Source organism: Brassica napus, chromosome A10 (assembly GCF_020379485.1).
Source record: "Brassica napus cultivar Da-Ae chromosome A10, Da-Ae, whole genome shotgun sequence".
NCBI lineage: Eukaryota > Viridiplantae > Streptophyta > Magnoliopsida > Brassicales > Brassicaceae > Brassica > Brassica napus.
Window position 1 is genome coordinate 16,219,656 of NC_063443.1, and position 19,200 is coordinate 16,238,855.

Here is a 19,200-nt window from a genome sequence, read left to right on the forward strand (position 1 = left end):
AATTTTCTAATTACAATGATTTGTTTGGGTCAATTGAAATATTGCTTTCACTCTCAGAATTGTTTCTTCTAAACCAAAGTGATAAAAAGTCTTTCAACGCTCAGCTGTACAAGCATCACGAGCTACACATTTTCTTCATTCGCCTATATTGGCAGAAGATCAGATCGATTTGCAGTCGATCACCTTAGAAGCCCTTTTAAAGAAGCTTCCGGTTTTTATTTATGATTCAAACCGATTAACCTATCCTTTTAATGCTTTAATGTTCATTTATGTAACAAGTGAGTTTCACTCTCTGGCAATGAGCGCTCTACTTGTAATCATCAGTTAAGTTTAATATAATCCTTGGTTTCACAAAAAAAAAAAAACAACTTTTTACTGGGCTACTTTTTAGCTGCGATATAACACTTGCTCTCACACGTTTCGTCCATGATTGAATTGATGTTTGTTGATCTGCGAGTCAAATGGCCAAATTGCAAAAGTTCCTAACCATTGCATACATGAGTCTTTTTGTTATCTTTGTCAATACAAAAGTCAGTATATCGATGATAAGTATGGGCTTTAAGTCTCGTATTAAGTGTTTGGGTCCACTTTTGTAAAACATACTATTATTGTCTGATAAATGATAATCATGGCGATGAACTGAGTTGGAAGTTGAAAAATATTGGCTAAATTGCAGAACAAGGGCCTCATTTTTCTAGTTTTAGGGTTTAGAGGAGTAAGGCCTGGCCCTGAAATACACTATGTTAATCAGTGAAGACAAGGCCCAAATATACTAATACTAATCTGCTAACATTAAATCATCATATGTTTAGTTTAATCAGGTGTGTTCCAAAAAAAAAAGAGAAGTTTAGTTCAATCAGGTTGAGTTTGATACAAACATGAAAAAGACACAAAGAGATCGTGAGACGCATAACCTTTCGACCTCAAGGTCAACAGACGATGGATACCCACAAAAGGACCTCGGAAATTAGGTGAATATATACCCAAAAAAGAATAAGATAAAATTAAAACACAGATGAAAAATCATAATTAGTATCATTAAAGAGAGAATAAAAAACTCTAATAATGGATTAAGAAAGGCTAATCCTCACACTCTTCCCATTTTCCTCCCTCTTAATTTCCCCCAAAAAGACAAAAAAATAATAACAGAAAAAAAGAAAAAAATTCAGTTAGATAGGGTTTAAATTTTTTTCCCGGCGTAATGGAGAAACCTGTAGATCACGCAACAGAATCATCGGAAACTATTCCTCACAAATCCAACGATCTCGAGAACACAAATCATCCCGATGAATCAGAACACCAATCGCAAAACAACAACCCGACGGAGACGGCGACAACGCCTGAATCAGAATCTTCCCAGCTCAGCCTTCCCCAGGTGATGGAAGCTGTGGACGATTTCATCCAATCACTTTCCTCCTCCACAGATCCGTTACAAGAGATTCCTCCAGCCGTGGAGCCTTTCCCGGAGACGGTCGATTCATTGGTCTCGAAGATGGAATCTTCAGGCCTTGGACGGGACGAAACAGAGGACTCTGCTTTCATCAACGCCGTTAACCGTATTTCGATTTCGGTTATCAGACTGAGAGAGCTTAATCTAGATTCAACCCCGGTTTCTTCGTGGCTAAACCGGGCGAGTTCGGTTCAACACCGTGCCGTATCGCTTCTCGACGAAGAGTTTCGTCACCTTCTAGATCGCTCCAAAGATAACAAGAAGAAGAACGGAGACGAACACAACAAACACGATGAATCCGATGATAATAATCCACCACAAGAGGAAGAAACGTTCCCGGATATTCCACCGGAATCAATACCCACGCTGAAGAAAATCGCCGGAGCCATGATCTCCGCGGGGTACGAAACAGAGTGCTGCATGTCGTACGAAACGTCGAGACGCCACGCGTTCAAGGAGGAGCTGAGCGAGATCCGATTCGAAGGGATCAACGTGGACGACGTGCAGAGAATCCCCTGGGAGTCTCTCCAGGGAGAAATCGCTTCGTGGATCTCAATCGTCCGCCGGTGCTCCTCCGTGCTTTTCCCCGGAGAGCTTTCTCTCTGCAGAACCGTCTTCCCGGAACAAGACCACGCTTCGCTCCGCAAAGGACTCTTCACGGGCCTTGTCTCCGCAGTAACAATCCGGTTCCTAGATTTCTCAGGTGCCGTGGTCCTCACGAAACGATCCTCAGAGAAGCTTTTCAAGTTCCTTGACATGTACGAAACGTTAAGAGAGTTGATCCCAGCCGTTGAAGAATCTGACTCTGATCTGATCCAAGAGATTAAATTATCTCAGACGAGGCTAGGAGAAGCGGCAGTGACTATATTCGGAGAGCTAGAGAACTCTATCAAAACCGATATCGGAAGAACACCTGTTCCAAGCGGAGCCGTTCATCCACTAACACGTTACACGATGAACTACCTAAAATACGCATGCGAGTACAAAGACACTCTAAACCAAGTGTTCCAACACTACGAGAAGGCGGAGACAGACGAAACCGAACCCGAACCGGAAAGACACCAACGAGAAGACGACGAGGAGTACAAAACGTCAGCTTTCGCTAGACAAATGATCAGAGTGATGGAACTGCTCGACGCTAACCTAGAAGTTAAGTCAGGACTGTACAGAGACCCGTCGCTGCGATCTATCTTCCTAATGAACAACGGGAGATACATTCTTCAGAAGATCAAAGGCTCTATAGAGATAAGAGACTTGATGGGACAAGCATGGACGAGGAAAAGATCGACGGAGCTCAGACAGTACCACAAGAGCTACCAGAGAGAGACTTGGGGGAAAGTGTTGCAATGTATGAATCAAGAAGGGTTGCAGGTGAACGGGAAAATATCGAAGACGGCTTTGAAAGAGAGGTTCAAGATTTTTAATAACATGTTCGATGAGATTCACAAGACGCAGAGCACGTGGATTGTGAATGATGAGCAGATGCAGTCGGAGCTAAGGGTTTCGATCGCGGCGTTGGTGATTCCGGCTTATAGGTCTTTCTTTGGGAGGTATAAGCAGCATATTGATTCGGGGAGGCATACGGATAAGTATGTTAAGTATCAGCCTGAAGATATCGAGTCTGTTATTGATGACTTGTTTGATGGGAATCCAGCTTCTATGGGACGGAAGAGGACTTAAAAAACTATGAGAGTATGACAAATGATATGGTTACTTCTGCTTCTTACTCTTTTTTTTTCATCAATCCTTCTATGATTATTTTTCCTTAAGTTCATGTTTATAGAACCATTCTCGATCTGAGACTACCATGAAATTTTTTTGCTTTCTTTTTTTCTTTTATAAGTTGTTATGTTTCAACTTCCTGTCCTAATAGGTTGTGGCTGAAACTTGTTTAGAACTCAATAAAAAGAGTACTTAAGAATTCTTTGTTAAAATATTTGAGAGTTATTTAACTCGAGTTACAGGTGTTAAGACACGAAGCTGTCTTCAAAATGCATTTGAATATTTGTGTGTGTGTTTAAAAGATGATTTGATTCGTGATAAGTTGATCTTGTGGTAATACTAATTTGAAGATGTGTTAAGAGGTTTCTTTATAGCAATTATATATAACGATTTTTTATTGATGTTATACAAACTTGGCTTTATTGACGCCATACACAACCCACAAGCTTCAGACATTAATAGAAGCAAAATATGTATGCAAACCTAGCTTTATCAGTAACCTAATGCATGATCACAAGAAAGCAATACAACCCTTTTATCAATGAAGACAAGGATGTATTATTGATAGCTGGCTTTATTTCAAAGAAGTACAGAAAACAAACCACATGTAAAGAAATAATTGAGGTTTTGGATCTTAATCTCTTGGTTTAGATCTGTATAAGTAAAAAGAATTACAAATTCTTGAGAGTTTTTTACGTAAAGGACACAAAGTAAATCTCTTCTTCATGGGTGCTTTCACATTGTAACACCAGAATGAGCCAAAAAGGCCTCTCTTCACATGTCTTTGTTTGGTAGTGGAAAGAAACAAGAATTTTAGTTAAACAGTGGTTGGTATAAAAAAATTATAGATCACGGACTGAATATATTGCAATCACACACACACACACTTGCATACATTATCATCAAGAAGGAGAAAAGGGAGACAGTGAAAAGTGATTAGCCACAATGTATCTTCCTCTTCTCTTTCTTCTCCTTCTATCTTCTAGCTTGTCACATCAAGCTTTAGGCCGTGGTCGTGGCCGGTCACTACCGGGAGGAAGCTCGGACCCTTCTTCTCGCATCACAGTCGTCGGAGTTGTCTACTGTGACACTTGTTCAATCAACACTTTTTCAAGACAGAGCTATTTCTTACAAGGTCAGGGATCTTGATTTTAACATTACATGAACTTATCTGCTACTTATGATTGGCCAGTCTGGTTTATTCGGTTTTCTTTATACATTTTCGAGTTCTTGATTCGCTTTCTATCAACACTTTCTCATTATTTGAATTGCCTTGCTTTTATCATTTAGAACTTGTCAATCCGTTTAAATAAATTTCGGTTTGCCAATTTTAAAATTTGTTCGGTTTAATTTCCTCTTTGATCCGATCTTGAATTGGTTTTCTTCGTACAGTTCCGGTTTAATTCCGACCGTTAAAACCAGTCTATCTCTCTCTGTCTCTCTCAGGAGTGGAAGTTCATGTGAGCTGTAGATTCAAAGCGAGTTCACCAAAAACAACAGAGGAAGTGAATATATCAGTAAACAGAACAACAAACACAAACGGCGTTTACAAGCTCGAGATCCCTCACGTCGACGGGATCGATTGCGTCGACGGAATCGCCATAGCGTCTCAGTGCAGCGCCAAGCTACTCAAACCTTCCGACAACAACGTAGGCTGCAACATCCCCGTTTTTCAGACAGCAGCCAACGAAGTATCCATCAAGTCAAAGCAAGATCGTGTCTGTATCTACAGCTTAAGCGCTCTCAGCTACAAACCTTCTCACAAAAACACCACACTCTGTGAAAAGAGACGTCGCCAGCGAGAGGAGGCGGATGAGAAGATGGAGAATAAGTTGAGCGATTCGAAGCTCTTCTGGCCTTACATGCCACCGTACTGGTTCCCTTGGCCGTACTCGACTCTGCCACCGTTGCCTACTCTGCCTCCGCTACCGTCTTTCCCTTTCCCGTTTCTTCCTTTAGGAAACCCTAATCCAGCATTGCCGGCGTTTGATTGGAGAGATCCTACAACTTGGATACCTTATCTCCCACGTTTTCCTCCAAGTGATAATAATCCTTAGGGTTCAGATTCTCTTCCCTTTACCTTCTCTGTTTCCTCTGTTTTTTTTTGTTTGTGTGTGTGTGTTTTTATGTGTGATTTGATTTACTTATTAATGTGTAATTAATTATTGTTCAAATACACAAAATAAGGATTTGGTTTGAGAGGGAAAAGAAAAGGTGGGTTATCTATTTGCTTCTTTCAGTTGAAGCAATGGGTGGCTGTTTGTGGTCCCTTGGAGGGACACTTTAAAGAGTTCATCTTTCAACAACAGTTTCATAACCCATTTTTATGTGAAAGTACTTTTGACTTGCCTGGTAAAAATTATTGGTGGGTTCACCAACTTTTTTACTAAAACAGGTGTGCACACAGCTACACAATATCGTATTCCTCTTTTTCGTTAAAGTTCAGTAATCCTTCAGTTACCGGTGGATTCATCAAGTTCTTCATCATGAATTCATGATTATTGTAATCATTTTTCTCTTTTGAGGAGCGAATTGTATCATACTGGACCTCCTCTATGAGAAACGCCTACCTAAGTAAAGGAGTTTGTCTAAGTCCTAAGATGCAACAAATTTTGTCTAGACAATACTTTGAAGTGCAGATTGAGTGTTAACGATCCAAAGTGACTATTTCTCAATTAGCTGGGCATAATACCCATACCCAAAGTATTGATCCGGAACCAACTCAAAATTACGGTACCGAACCCGGTCAGATCTTGCCTGAAAGGGTTCTTTTTCAAAACCCGAAAAACCGAAACTAAATCCTATCCGTACCGAGAACTAAAATAGTATTCGAACTATATATATAATATTATTTATAATTATACTTATATTAATTTAATACCTAAAGTTAAAATTATAAATCATATCCCCTTTTATTATTTGAAGAACATTTTTATTTATTAAACTTATTTTCATGTGTGATTAACACAATTGTCATTATTTATTGAATTTGTCAATCATATGAGAGTTCTCCTCACACTTTTTTTTAAAAAAGCATCTATTGACTAGATAAATTACATGTAATGTCATTGAACACTAAAACTAGATAGTGATTATACTATATGTTTTTCACATTAAACATATATGATTCATGTAAATAAATGGAGAATCAACCCTAAAATTTAAATAAATGAGAGGTTTGATGGTGTCTTTTAATATCAAATCCAATAATATTGGTTTCCTATATTTATTTGATTTTTTTGTTAATTTTACGACCGTAGTTTATGCAATAAACAAAATATAAGAAACTCATATAAGCAATCAACATAACGCAATCTGGCTTTAGTTAATATAGAAAAGTTACTACTAATTTATACACAACTTGTACGACTAACTAAAAATTGTACACGAAATTTTAGGATTTTTTTTTGCCACTAATCTTGCGATGGATTATATTGGATTGACTCAATCCTTGTGGCCTATAATTTGTTTCCTTATAATTTTTTTTTTTCATATTATATTATTCTATAGTCTATGTTTCGTTTTATTTTATATTCATAATTTATATTGTGAAAACAATAATTCTATTGTCTATGCTTTATTTTATCTTAAATTCATAATTAATTTCATATAAGTCTTTGCTTATTCAAAATGCACAATTTCTTTCAATCTTTCATTATATAACATTTAAAATTTGTGACTAAGATTTTATCTTTTTAGTAACTATAGATTAAAAGTTATAAATCTTTTAGTCCATTCACTCCGCGTAGAGCGCGAGTTACCACCTAGTTTGTTAATTATTTTGAATATTTATAGATAGAAATGGATGTTTTAGATACAAAATACCTAAATATTATTGTATCCATGGTTACTTTTGGACAAAAGAATAATTAATTCAAACCATATATATTGAGTATTTTTTGGTTTAGTTATTGTTTAGATAAGTTTGAGTAGTTTAGATATAAATTATCTGATTCAAATCAATAGTTTACTTACTTCGGTTAAAACCCGAACCCAAGAAGACCCAACTCAATCAATAGTTTGCTTACTTCGGTTAAAACCCGAACCCAAGAAGACCCAACTCACACCCGATGCGATTTTTTGTAATATCCGAATGTGACCATTGGGGTCCCCGAACGCTCGGGCCTACTTTCTCAAGTCTGTGGTTTTGTTATAAACTTGCTCTAAATCTATCACTCTCCTGTCTTCCAAATGCTTAAAGATTTAATGAAAATTGTCTTACAAAAAAAAAGATTTGGTTGAAAGAGAAAGCCTAATGTACTTACATGAGTGCTAAACCGTAGAAACTGTGGTACACTACTTAAAACCTATACCGAGTTTTAGAAGAGCTACGCTTAATGCATATGCATGTGTATCTTCTTATGGTTTAGCTTTTTGAGCTTCGAGGCTATTCACTTTCATGGTTAGCGCACGGATGGTATCAGAAGATTCCTATAACGTTTACCAAAATGAAATGAGTATGAATGGAGATAATTAAAAATACCATATATTTGTTTAGGTAAAGGACTAACCCGTAGCATCTTCCTCAAGTCATGTTCAATCACATCTCTACGTGCTCTTTCTTCTTGAAAGATCGCAGTCACTTCAATCTGCGACTTCTCCAAGTCTTGAATCTTAGCTTCTGACTGTTTGAGCTGCTTTATGTCAAACAATGTAACTTCATTAAAGAAAGACAAGCTTTCTAAGAATAAAAGAGCTTTAAAGAGTTTTCTGACTCTAGCTCAGCCACAATTTTTGTTGATTCATCTTTTACCTTATGTGATTCTTCCTCAAGCATTGCTTTCTCTCTCTGCAGCTCATCTACCAGTTTTGTTGATCCATCTCTCACCTTCTTCAAGCCCTCTTCAAGCAGTGCTTTCTGTATCTTCAACTCATTAACCAATTTTGCTGATTCATCATCTTTAAACTTCTGTGTCTTCTCCAAGTCTTGAATCTTGGAATTTGACTGCTTGAGCTGGTTAGACAACTCAACCACAAGTTTTCCTGAGTTGTTATCTGTTACCTTCTGCGTCTTCTCCATGTCTTGAATCTTAGCTGCAGACTGTTTTAGCTGGTTCAATAGCTTAGACACCAGTTTTTGCGAGTCATCTTTTGACTTCTCCAAATCTTGAATCTTAGCCTTTAGCTGTTTGTTCTGGTTCATATCAAACAATATATATATTTATCCAAAACAAACACCAATAACAAAAGAAGAGAAAAAAATGTAAAAAAAAATGGAAAAGAATACTACTTGCGACTCAAGCTGTCCTCTCTGTCTCTGCAACTCAGCCACATGTTTTGCTGATTCGTCTTTCACCTTCTGCAACTCGGCTGCTTGATTAACTGACCTTGCTTCATTGAAGCTACGGTCGAAGAGAAATTCAAAATATGGATAAAACATTCTACTTTAATATTATATTAAATTCAAAGGAAACATAGTAAACCTTGTCCCATGCCCATGTTTCTCGATCTTGATCCTGTTGTCAGGTATCATTCTGTCACCAACAACTCTTGGTTGTGTAGCACCCTATGTTGTAGAGAGATTTATCAGAAGATCTAATACTAGAACAAATGATGAATACTACTTAGTTACAAAAAAATTACCTGAGAGTTTAGCTGGTTTCCACCAGATGATTGGCCATTTTGCATGAATCGAGCCGGTGCTGCATTAGAAGAAGGTCCCTTATCATGCTTGACGTTGTTGAAAGGTACTTCTGATTTCTTGTCCCCCTGTCGAGTAGTCTCTATGGAGGAAGTTACATGATTAGCTTGCTTCCGCCTTGGCGCATAACCAATCTCGTGGCACCTTGAAGTCCTATCCAACAAAAAAGATAACGTAAGAAGAAAGTCTTAAAACTCAGATAGGTCTAATACTAGTATGCGAATAATATTATTTAATATTATTACCAATAGGTCTTTTGATATGAGAGCAATCGGTTTTCAAGTTTAGCAAGAACAGCAGTTCGCTCAAACCCTTGCTTATTATGAGCTGGTTGTATGAAATTAGCTTCCACTAAACCAATAACACCACGTCCATCACTTCCAGCAGCATTCCAAACCCTCCAAAATGGCTGAAAGAAAATAAAGCATAATTAAACGTTACACAATGCAGTGAAGATAGATGATCAAGCAAATACTATATGACTATTAAGTTGTTGATTATGATTACCTTGATAAGCCGGTTCTTGTGGTAAACATTGAACCCTTGTATGTCAATGTGATGATGAGCATCTTTCACAAAACCAAGCTTCAGATCAGCAACCATCTGAAAAAAATATTTTAAAAGAAAAAATTAATGACTGTTCAAGAGAGACAATAATACTATGAAAAGTAACTAAGACTTACTTCTTCATTTGATGAACATTCTGCAGAACGCACAGGTCTGTATGTTTTGTCTTCGGTCATCATCATGTCGTCTAATAAGCTGTGATGTTCCACTTCTTTGCCACGAAGAATGATCTTGAAGTTTGGCGGAAGTCTGAGATACAGAATCGATACATAACTCTGCATATAAGCAAAAACAAGAAACTAGTGAATGAACACTTGAAGAATGATTCACATACTGGAACGGTGTTAATAAACATGAAACCACGTACACGTAGAGAGTGGCGATACGTTAGGAAGTGCCTCGAGTTAGGATACGTTTTCGCCATTTCTATGTTCTTCTCATCTCTGTTTACACCTCTTAGTTGAATATCCTGTAGATAAAATCACACATCAGTTATTACATATATATACTTATGTAGTCCAAAATGTTGCTAGTGATATATTACATGAGGATCTGTATCAAAATCAAGTTCCAGCTTCCCTTCATCATCATCCCATAGATTATAAATCACGATCCTAGTACCTTGCTCTTCTAGGTGATCAAACTGCATCATTTGAAAAGAATGAGATACAATAAAAAAATGTGGGTTTATGAAGAAAGAAAATAATATAACTAAAAGAACCTGCTCGAATAATTGGTCTTGGGTTGAATAAGGAGACCACTTCACAATAGTCTCTAGATTATCAAACCACTCATCAGTGGAGTTGTATGTTATCTCCTTCCAGGTGTTATCTACCAGCTCAAAATCAACCTAACACCAAGAAAGACAGGTTTGAATGTTTTGAGAAGAAGAGTAATCTAAACATAAGACAGCAATTTGAATGATATTTTATGTACCGTGGGGACAATGGCTTCACATTTCCTTGTCTCGTAAAGAAACGTATATGATAACATACCAATGCTCTGTGTTGTTCTGAAACAGTGATAAAGAAACAGCTATTAGATGTGAAACAAAGAAAGCAAAGTACCTAATGATGGTGTGAATTGACTTACTTGTTTCCATTGGTTCCTCTACAGCGTGAGAAGACAATTGCATCAGCACCAAGCCTCATTGTACTAGTCTTGAATCCATTCCCATCTTCATTGTTTGTTTTACATATTTAAATATTGTAATCAACATTAATCAATGCCAAGAGCAGATTCCAAAACTATATATAAATAAAAAAGATTTTGAGAAGGCTTACATTGACCAACTTTATTAGCCATATTGCGTTTTCTTGAATACCCCAAAGAAAGACACTCTCTAAACCTACCCGGATCCATCCCACCTCCATTGTCTGCAATGTTAAACCCGCCGGATCAATAAGAGGTTTCTCATAATCAAGTTTTAAAGAGGAGAAAAGGTAGCTAGCAGAAGTTAACCTTCAACTATGAGAATGCTGCTCTTCCCATCTTTTTCATTTGTTGCTGAGTTAACATGAACATATGTAGCCCCATTACATACCTATTACACGATTGATCAAACATAAGTTGTGTTATACATAACCAGACCAATAGTCAACCTAACTCAATACATCTTGACATCCGATTTTACATTAATATCATATATATATATATATATAAATAAAACACCATCCGTGACTAATGCACCCTAATGATGAAGCATCTATGCTAAAAACATAAAAAGACATACAATACCTCGTCTAGAGAATTGTCTAGAAGTTCAGCCAAAGCTCCAAGTGCCCACTTGTGACTGGTAGCATTAGCATGAAGAAACTGAGGATGGACCCTAACCGCAGCATCATTGCTACCTATCGAAACAGAACAAAAAAAACAAACACAAAATTAGGGTTTCAAATTGCATGCAAGATCACAAATCTATATATTGACATAAGAAGTGTAAAATTACAATAGCGAGGCACAGGCTCATCTTCATTATCATCTCCTGCTTTCCAAAACTGTCTAGAAAGCCTCGGAGTGTCCGCTTCCACGATCGCCAACGGTTTAACATCCAAAGCAACAATCTTTTTACCATCCTGAGCGCTAACCACTGTCCTAGATTTCTTTATAGCCAAGTTATTAGAATCACGGTCATCTGAATATCTCTTGAGTCCCGGCTTGGAGGAGAAACCGGGAGGCGGACCGGTGACAACGTAGGGTTTAGGGTTGGTCGTGCTTCCGACAACTAGCATTGGTTTCTTAGGATTGATTTTAGGAGAAGAATCCATGGTTACGAGAATCAAAGCTAGACTAGGGTTTGGAAGCAAGTTTGAAGTGGAAGATGGAGAGACGAGACGTGGACACGATTCGTTATGGGGGAGCGACCGAATATTAATAGGGGATAACGGAGTAGTGCGACTTTAAATAACCGTCCACCTTCCCGGACTTATTTCCGCGCCGTCATTGACTCATGGGCCCATTTAAGTTTACAGTTAAAGCCTTTTAAGGTTAATTTAGAACTAATGACACGATTCTCAAAACAAGGGATCCAAAAACTTTTAACTTTGCTTTTAAAGTTTCTTAAAACTAAAAACTATATAATTTTATTAAAAAATATCAGTTTGTAAAAAGTAAAGACAAATATGAAAAATTATGAATTAAAATAAATTAATTTAAGGCTCAAATAATAAATCTATAATTACATATTATTGACCAAGGAAAAGATAAAGATATAGAATATGAATACCAAAAAAATAATAAGAAAACTAAATATAATTCAATCAAGAATGATATTATTAGTTGTCGAAATGTTTTATATATATATATAGAAATCGCTCTATATTATTATTTGTAATATTGGACAACATATGATATATATTATAGATGATGCCACGGTTGCTGATGATCGATGAGCCGCTTGATGATACTGCTTTTGAAATGCTAAAATTTTCTTAATAAACCTTTTAATTAATTTGAATAATTTTTCTTTTTATGAAACTTTAAACTCAGACTTTCTAGTGTAAAAATATTGCTAAATCTTGAATCAAACTATTAGATCAATGGACTTGAACAAGTTTTTATATTATTCTTCTATAATCATATCTTTATGATTTATTATGTTATATTTTATGTTATTTAGATTAGACATATGACCCTTTGATCTATATTTATGTCTAGTTCTAGATCTAACAAGTTTCTTCTTTGTGATTCTTTCTTTAAGCAGGAATCCAAGTTTGACATTGGTTTTTATATATTTATGAATGGTACATAACCAAATGCACAATTTTATTCAAAGGAATAGCTGTTGAAAAACAAAGCGACGTATAAAAAGCTTGATTCCTACAACATAAAATCTATATCAAGGGTACTCTTTCACTGGTCAAGGCTGATATCACCCCATTGGACCTTATGCTTAGCAGCTAGATAATGAGCACCAACTGGACCACGACTCCCATAAGGATAGTACTCAGGGATTCTCTTCTTCTCTTCAATCTCTTTAAGCAATGGAGTGAACAGTGACCAAGCTGCATCAAGCTCATCACTTCTTATGAACAACCTTCTTTCTCCTTCTATTGCATCCAGCAGAAGCCTCTCATACGCATCTGGTATCTCCTTCGAATACCTGTTGGGGAGTTCAAAACTTTAACATCACTTGTTGCTTGAGCAAGTTTTCATTAACTCAGCTCACTTACTTACCTTGCTGAATATAGAAGATTCAAGTTACTGCGATCTAATCTCATCCCCAAACCAGGGACCTTGTTGTTTATCTTCAAATAGATTGCTTCATCAGGCTGGACACGGATCACAAGCTCGTTTGTAGCTTTATCAAGATCACAACCAGTATTATTCCTGTTATACAAGTTCCCTGGAACATGCCTGAACTGCACCCTTATCTCCGCCCTGTAATCAATTAAAACACTTGTAATCAGACTTACTTACCGATAACCGTTAAAATTTGAAGTTATAATACACCAACCTCCTGGTGTGTAGTGCTTTGCCAGCTTTCATCAGAAAAGGCACACCATCCCATCTTGCATTGTCGATGAAAAGAGCAGCAGCTGCAAACGTTGGAGTCAGACTATCTTTTGGTACAGTTTTATCATCGGTGTAGCCTGGATATGTAACTCCTCCTTTCGTGTGGCTCTTGTATTGTCCTATCACCACATCTTCAACTTGAATTGGCCTCATTGAACGTAGAACCTTGACCTTTTCATTTCTGATATCCTCTGCGTCTAGACTAACAGGTGTTTCCATGGCAAAGAGTGCTAAGATTTGAAGGAGATGATTCTGCATTATATCTCTTATTATTCCGTAGTGGTCAAAGTACCTGAAATCAAAGAAGAGAAAGAAAACATAAAGCTTTTCAGTTCAATACAGAAGAGATGTTAAAATAGATCAGATGAGTTTTATTACCCTCCACGTCCTTCAGTGCCAAAGTCCTCAGAGAATATGAATTGGACGTTCCTTATGTACTGTCTTGACCATAGAGGTTCGAATATAAGGTTTGAGAATCTGAGAACGGATAAGTTCTCTACTAGCTCCTTTCCTAGGTAATGGTCTATCCTGTAAGAAGTACACAATTAAAATATATCATATCTCAGCCAAGCATCCAGAAGCATTACAAGAACAAAGCTGTAAGTGTAATATCTCCTACCTAAAGATTTGATCTTCCTCCAAGTACTGCTTCAGTGAATTGGTTAAAGCAGCGGAGGTCTCAGAATCTCGGCCAAAAGGCTTCTCAACAATGACTCTAGTCCATCCATTGACAGATGAAGCAGAAGAGCTTGCACATTTCACAGCGTCTACAAATATATTTGGAGGGATAGACAAATAGAAGAGGCGGTTCGAGATTCTTCCAGCCTACAGAAGGAAACAAAGCTCTTATCTTCTAGTCTTACTAATTTGTAAGAGAACAGATATAAAGAAAACAGTTGGAGTGGGAGACACATCAATACCTCATGTCCCTTGAGCTTCTTGTCCAGTTCAGTAAAATGTTCCTGAGAATCGTACTGACCAGAATGGTAAAAGCATCTCTTGAGAAACTCTTCCATCTTCTCACCACAGTTTGCCCTGAACAATGGCATAATGATCAGAGTCAATAGTCATCTCCACCAAACCATCTCCAAGTAAGAAGCATAAAGACTGAAACTTCAGGAGCGTTAACTGCTAACCTCTTATCAATCCTACAGGTGAGGGTGTTGCTAACCATGTTTCTAAGTTCACCATCTGTCATCTTACTCCTAGAATAACCGAATATCGTAAAATGCTGCGAAAAAACAACAAAACAAAACACAGTCAAAATAGCAATTACAGAGAAAGTAAACATAAGAAGGTAACAAAGATACCTCAGGAAGACAGTCTTCATAGTAAAGTGCAAAAAGAGCCGGGAAAATCTTCTTCTTGGCGAGATCACCAGAGGCTCCAACCACTGTGATACTAACTGTTGACTGATTCTGACCATTAGATCCTTCTCCAACCTTGGCTGCTTCTTGAGCTATTACTGATAACACCTCCTCTTTCAATCCCTTAAGAGAAGTTGTAGTCTCTGTTGAATTTGAATTGGTGACTATTGCACCTAGCAACCAGTAAATGTCAAGAGTCAAGACCAAGTCCCTGAGTATTGAAAAAATCAACCTTTCGACAATCGAAACTAACCATCTTGCATAAAGACAGAAGTACGAGTGGAGTTCCTCTGGAATCTAATACAGAGCTCATGAGAACTCAATCCTCGAGGAAAAGCAGACAGGAACGAGAGTGATCGATGTCTGTTACTACCGTTAACCGGTGAGAAAGAACCCAAATAACCAGAACGATATGGACGTGAAGTGACGGAGGAAGACAGAGACGCCATCATCAAACGTACTCTACTACAGAGAGGCGAAGGAAAAGTTAGGCTAAACAAGAGAGGTTTTGTTTTAAAACACAGAACATAAGAAACATCGAAAAGGAAGTTAAATGGGCATTTTTTGCAAATAAGAAACTTTTGAGGTTCTCACACCAACTACTGTAATGGTATGGCTGGTGGCTACGTGAAGGGCGTCGTCTCTGCACCCTTGAAAATAATATTCAATTCAACCAAAGTGGACTTTTGCTGTCTTCTTCCCTTTTTAATACTTTTTGTTTGTTTCAGATCAAGAGATGTCCGAATATACGTTTCTCTTAAAAAGATGCTTTCTGGTGGATTTGAGTTTGTTCACGTGACAATTATCAACACTCATGTGGTTGGTACGGCAAATACAAAATTGAAGATTTAAGCACAAAGAATTCAAAACAAAATTGCTTTCTTTAAGAAAACTTGTCAAGTTTACATCGCTTGCAGCATCTTCTTCTCTCAATAACGAAACAAAACAATCAAATGCTCTCTCTCAGACACTAATACAAAATGGTTGTATAACTCGCAGGCCAATAACCTGCACAAAACTCAACTCTTCTCTCCCTAACAAATGTGATAACTCTTCTACCAACAACACTCAACAAAACTGTTTGAAGAAGCATCCCCAAAAAATCACAAAACGAATGCCACTTTCTCTTGCGATATAATCTGAGATGGGCTCGCTATCAAGGGCTCGTAATGATCAGCTCCACCACCGCACCAACCCGTGCCTTTCATGAACAGAAACACTGGAGACTCAATGACCTCGCTTCTCGGCTTGTGTGGAAGGAAGAACACACAGTTCTCTTCCTCCACCATCCCATCTGACCCATGCGCTTGCACCTTTATATATGACAATAACTTCACTTTAGATAATGATTTTAAAGAACACAAATCTTGATAAGACAAGTATATACATTAAACTCACCACATAGATCTCTCGTTTGAACTCTGTGGCAAGACACTCGATCGCAATGTCATCCCCAAAAGCAGCCGCATGCCCTTGTCTGTTCTCATCCACAGACAACAAACCATCCTCCGTATACTGCAAGCTGATGATGTCATGCTCATCTTCTGACGACCCTGAAACAGACATGTACTTAGCCCAGCTAGGCCCATCGTTCACCGGAACACACCTCTCTCTATAAATCAACTCCGCAGCCGTTTCTCTGCAATTGAGGAACAAACATTAGCTTCCATGTTCTGAAACAAGAGACCAGATCTGAATTTGAAAAAAAAAAAAGGAAGCACCTTCGCATTCCGATTAGCACAAGCTCATCAATGGCGGAATCAAGACTCTCACGCTCCTCCTTCTTGGCGAGCAGCTTCTCCTCCTGAACGATATGAATCCCCCACCCTGCCCTCAGATCCGGCGAGTACATGTGCCTTATCGCCTCCCTGACAACCTCCTTCTCCTCCTCCCCCGCAGATCTAAAATCCTCGAGGAACCTCCTCACCGCCCTCCGCCGTAGATCGCGAGCGTCGACCCCACGCGCCTCCATTGCCTTCTGGGACGCGGTGAAGAGGCAGTTCCCGTCGGAGGAGACCTCTCCGCCGTGCGAGAGGCGGAAAACGACGGGGGGAGAGGAGGATTCTTCCTTCCCCGGGTGCTTCCAGAGGACGCCCTTTGCGTGAAGACGCCGAAGGTGGCGCCTTTGCTGCTCCTCGAGACCGGAGACGTCGTCCCACGCGGTCGCGGCGGCCATCGTCTTCTCCGCCGCTTCGACGGCAGCGGCGGCGGAAGATTGGTTGACGAGATCCACGTCATCGATGGCGGCGGCGGGTGTCGAGGGTTCCCTCCAAGGAACGGTTGGTGAGGGGGATTGAATCATCGCCGTTGAATCGCACAGAAGCTTTCCCATTATTATTAAAGATTTATTATTCTTTCTTTCTTTCTTTCTCCTTCAAACGAAACTTCAAGAAGAGAGAGAAATAAAGAACGAGAGAGAGAGAGAGAGAGAGAGAGAGAGAGAGAGAAACAGTGTTTTGGCTCAACGGCTATATGAGATGTGAGAGAGAGAAGAAACACGACTGTTGGAACTAACGGTCAGATCTGCGAAGACTATAACGCGGGAGAGGAAAGTAATACACGTGTCGTTATCCTAATGGTTTCGTTAAGATCTCTTTGACGACTAAACGAGGCTTTGACCATACGACGACGCTGTACCGCGCTACGGAAATAAAATATTTATTTTCCATTTTTGTCCTCATACAGCTGTCGTTAATAGCTGGCGCTAGGGGTGGGCGTTCGGGTATCCGTTCGGGTTCGGGTCGGGTATTTCAGATTTTCGGGTATTTCGGTATAGAGGTGTAGAACCCGTTCGGGTATTTCTGTACTTCGGGTCGGGTTCGGGTATTTTAAGTTCGGTTTCGGTTATTTCGGATCGGGTTCGGATATTTAGATTTTGAAGAAAAAAAATGAAAATTTTCATTTCTCAAATTTCTTGTATTTAAATATATAATTTTTCACTTAACTATTTTTTCTTTTTAATAGATTGCATGGTTAATATATTTGGACATAACATTTTCAAACTAAAAAGACATTAATTTGGTTATTGTTTTTAAATTTTGGATGTAACTTTTTGTTAATTGCTGAAATAAGAAGTTTGACATGCATTTTAAGCGAATAGCAAATCATCTTCTACGTAATTGTATGTATATCATATGAATTTAAAGTATGTGTAGTATCAATATAAATATTTTATATAAAATGAAAAGATGTAAACTATAAATATAAGGTTAATTATCATATGTTCGGTTATTTTCGGATATCCATTCGGGTTCGGATATTACCCGTTCGGGTTCGGATATCCAATCTCTCCTAATTCAATACCCGTTCGGATATTTTGCTACTTCGGTTCGGATTTCGGTTCGGGTTTTTCGGATCGGGTTCGGGTGCCACTTCGGATTTCGGGTAAAATGCCCACCCCTAGCTGGCGCATCCTAACGTGCACATAGCCACATGGTGATTCTTTTTGGTAGGTTACCATTCATTTACAGTCACTCAGTCAGCCACGTCATCTTGTTTAAGGGGTTTAAACCAATTAAGGAGCTTTTTCACACGTATGAAATGTGTCAGTGATCAGGCTTATGTCAAACGACTGCACTTCACCACACGTATGGACTCGCCTTGAGCGGCGTGATCAAACGTCAAATGAACTCCATCTCACGTTAATTTGTGTACTAACCATTAACCAACCTTGATTTAATGTTGTAATAGGATTATATTTTGATTCTCCGCCTGTCTCCATTTACGTAGAATATTTATACTGTTTTTCAACATGTCACTGTTTCATATTAAAACCAACAATAACATTCAAGTCTAAGAACGTATAATTTAATCAAATGCTATGATATTTATTTAATAAAAATAAATTTTGGCATTTTGTGCCGTGTGTAAGCTCCTTTATCCAATATCCCACGATCAAAATGAATGTTGTGCCACATTTTGGCACAAACACATCATATCATCAGTGATTAGTCCATCGATTTTAATGGACCTATTGACCTGAATGTTGGAACATTGTTTAGAAATTACAATATGATGGGTTCGTGTTTGAAAGCCCAAATATAAATGGGCCTTCATCCCTGGATTGCCCAGGTAGATAGATGCAGTGAAACTCAAATCTGCCGGAAACTTAAAGTGTAAAGTGCATCTGAAGATCAAAGAGCATCTTTGAGAAAAGCTAATCATTAGGAGTAAGTAGCTATGAATTATTCAGAATACTAGTAAAGTAAAGCAAAGATATTTTACAGATCGATTTCTTAGTAAGAAACAAATAACTTATAACTACCATATCAACTTATTCAACTCATTTGTTCAATGTTCATACCATCACATATATACATTACTCAATGATTAACCTGTTTATTAAACAGCGGACATTCTATTTAATTTATCAAATAGAATTCAATTATTAATCAACTACCCAACTGTTTAATTATTTAACACGTTTTTCTTCAGAAATC

General features: G+C 38.1%; 5 protein-coding genes across 6 annotated transcripts; 2 read left to right on the plus strand and 3 right to left on the minus strand.

Moving 5' to 3' along the window:
• The first annotated feature begins 31 nt into the window (after positions 1-31).
• Positions 32-3,837, plus strand: LOC106370643 (exocyst complex component EXO70B1-like). The gene has a single exon (XM_048742366.1). It carries the CDS (start codon positions 1,202-1,204, stop codon positions 3,128-3,130), a length of 1,929 nt encoding a protein of 642 aa, XP_048598323.1. The 5' UTR covers positions 32-1,201; the 3' UTR covers positions 3,131-3,837.
• A 187-nt stretch (positions 3,838-4,024) lies between these two features.
• LOC106372393 lies at positions 4,025-5,371 on the plus strand. Its single transcript, XM_013812598.3, has 2 exons — positions 4,025-4,307; positions 4,619-5,371. The coding sequence occupies exons 1-2, from the start codon at positions 4,118-4,120 to the stop codon at positions 5,227-5,229; spliced, it is 801 nt and encodes a 266-aa protein (XP_013668052.2). The 5' UTR covers positions 4,025-4,117; the 3' UTR covers positions 5,230-5,371.
• LOC106369960 (protein MICRORCHIDIA 5) lies at positions 5,252-12,097 on the minus strand. The gene is made up of 17 exons (XM_048742365.1): positions 11,329-12,097; positions 11,118-11,230; positions 10,842-10,923; positions 10,664-10,756; positions 10,473-10,557; positions 10,317-10,392; positions 10,102-10,230; positions 9,925-10,023; positions 9,748-9,849; positions 9,497-9,655; positions 9,321-9,416; positions 9,059-9,222; positions 8,756-8,966; positions 8,596-8,678; positions 8,403-8,514; positions 7,926-8,306; positions 5,252-7,806 (listed from the first exon to the last, which is right to left on the minus strand). The coding sequence occupies exons 1-17, from the start codon at positions 11,645-11,647 to the stop codon at positions 7,576-7,578; spliced, it is 2,535 nt and encodes an 844-aa protein (XP_048598322.1). The 5' UTR covers positions 11,648-12,097; the 3' UTR covers positions 5,252-7,575.
• Positions 12,098-12,627: 530 nt separating this feature from the next.
• On the minus strand, positions 12,628-15,374 carry LOC106372390 (glucose-6-phosphate 1-dehydrogenase 2, chloroplastic-like). Of its 2 annotated transcripts, XM_013812594.3 has the most exons (10): positions 15,356-15,374; positions 15,015-15,226; positions 14,705-14,934; positions 14,531-14,625; positions 14,315-14,429; positions 14,014-14,219; positions 13,773-13,922; positions 13,336-13,686; positions 13,056-13,259; positions 12,628-12,981 (listed from the first exon to the last, which is right to left on the minus strand). In XM_013812594.3, exons 2-10 carry the CDS (start codon positions 15,211-15,213, stop codon positions 12,732-12,734), a joined length of 1,800 nt encoding a protein of 599 aa, XP_013668048.1. In that variant the 5' UTR covers positions 15,214-15,226; positions 15,356-15,374; the 3' UTR covers positions 12,628-12,731. The 2 variants fall into 2 exon arrangements, with proteins under 2 accessions (XP_013668048.1, XP_022549300.1); XM_022693579.2 differs by lacking the exon at positions 15,356-15,374 and having other exon boundaries at positions 15,015-15,336.
• Positions 15,375-15,623: 249 nt separating this feature from the next.
• Positions 15,624-17,262, minus strand: LOC111198037. Its single transcript, XM_013812597.3, has 3 exons — positions 16,483-17,262; positions 16,160-16,400; positions 15,624-16,074 (listed from the first exon to the last, which is right to left on the minus strand). Exons 1-3 carry the CDS (start codon positions 17,091-17,093, stop codon positions 15,865-15,867), a joined length of 1,062 nt encoding a protein of 353 aa, XP_013668051.2. The 5' UTR covers positions 17,094-17,262; the 3' UTR covers positions 15,624-15,864.
• Positions 17,263-19,200: the final 1,938 nt, after the last annotated feature.

Coding starts and splice junctions, on each gene's coding strand:
- LOC106370643 (XM_048742366.1), top strand. CDS start 1,202: ATGGAGAAACCTGTAGATCACGCAACAGAATCATCGGAAACTATTCCT.
- LOC106372393 (XM_013812598.3), top strand. CDS start 4,118: ATGTATCTTCCTCTTCTCTTTCTTCTCCTTCTATCTTCTAGCTTGTCA. Junction 4,308..4,618: donor ACAGAGCTATTTCTTACAAG/GTCAGGGATCTT, acceptor TGTCTCTCTCAG/GAGTGGAAGTTCATGTGAGC.
- LOC106369960 (XM_048742365.1), bottom strand. CDS start 11,647: ATGGATTCTTCTCCTAAAATCAATCCTAAGAAACCAATGCTAGTTGTC. Junction 11,231..11,328: donor TGAGCCTGTGCCTCGCTATT/GTAATTTTACAC, acceptor CTGTTTCGATAG/GTAGCAATGATGCTGCGGTT. Junction 10,231..10,316: donor GTGAAGCCATTGTCCCCACG/GTACATAAAATA, acceptor TCTTGGTGTTAG/GTTGATTTTGAGCTGGTAGA.
- LOC106372390 (XM_013812594.3), bottom strand. CDS start 15,213: ATGATGGCGTCTCTGTCTTCCTCCGTCACTTCACGTCCATATCGTTCT. Junction 13,923..14,013: donor GAGGAAGATCAAATCTTTAG/GTAGGAGATATT, acceptor TACTTCTTACAG/GATAGACCATTACCTAGGAA. Junction 12,982..13,055: donor AATCTTCTATATTCAGCAAG/GTAAGTAAGTGA, acceptor ACTCCCCAACAG/GTATTCGAAGGAGATACCAG.
- LOC111198037 (XM_013812597.3), bottom strand. CDS start 17,093: ATGGGAAAGCTTCTGTGCGATTCAACGGCGATGATTCAATCCCCCTCA. Junction 16,401..16,482: donor GTGCTAATCGGAATGCGAAG/GTGCTTCCTTTT, acceptor CCTCAATTGCAG/AGAAACGGCTGCGGAGTTGA. Junction 16,075..16,159: donor TCAAACGAGAGATCTATGTG/GTGAGTTTAATG, acceptor TCATATATAAAG/GTGCAAGCGCATGGGTCAGA.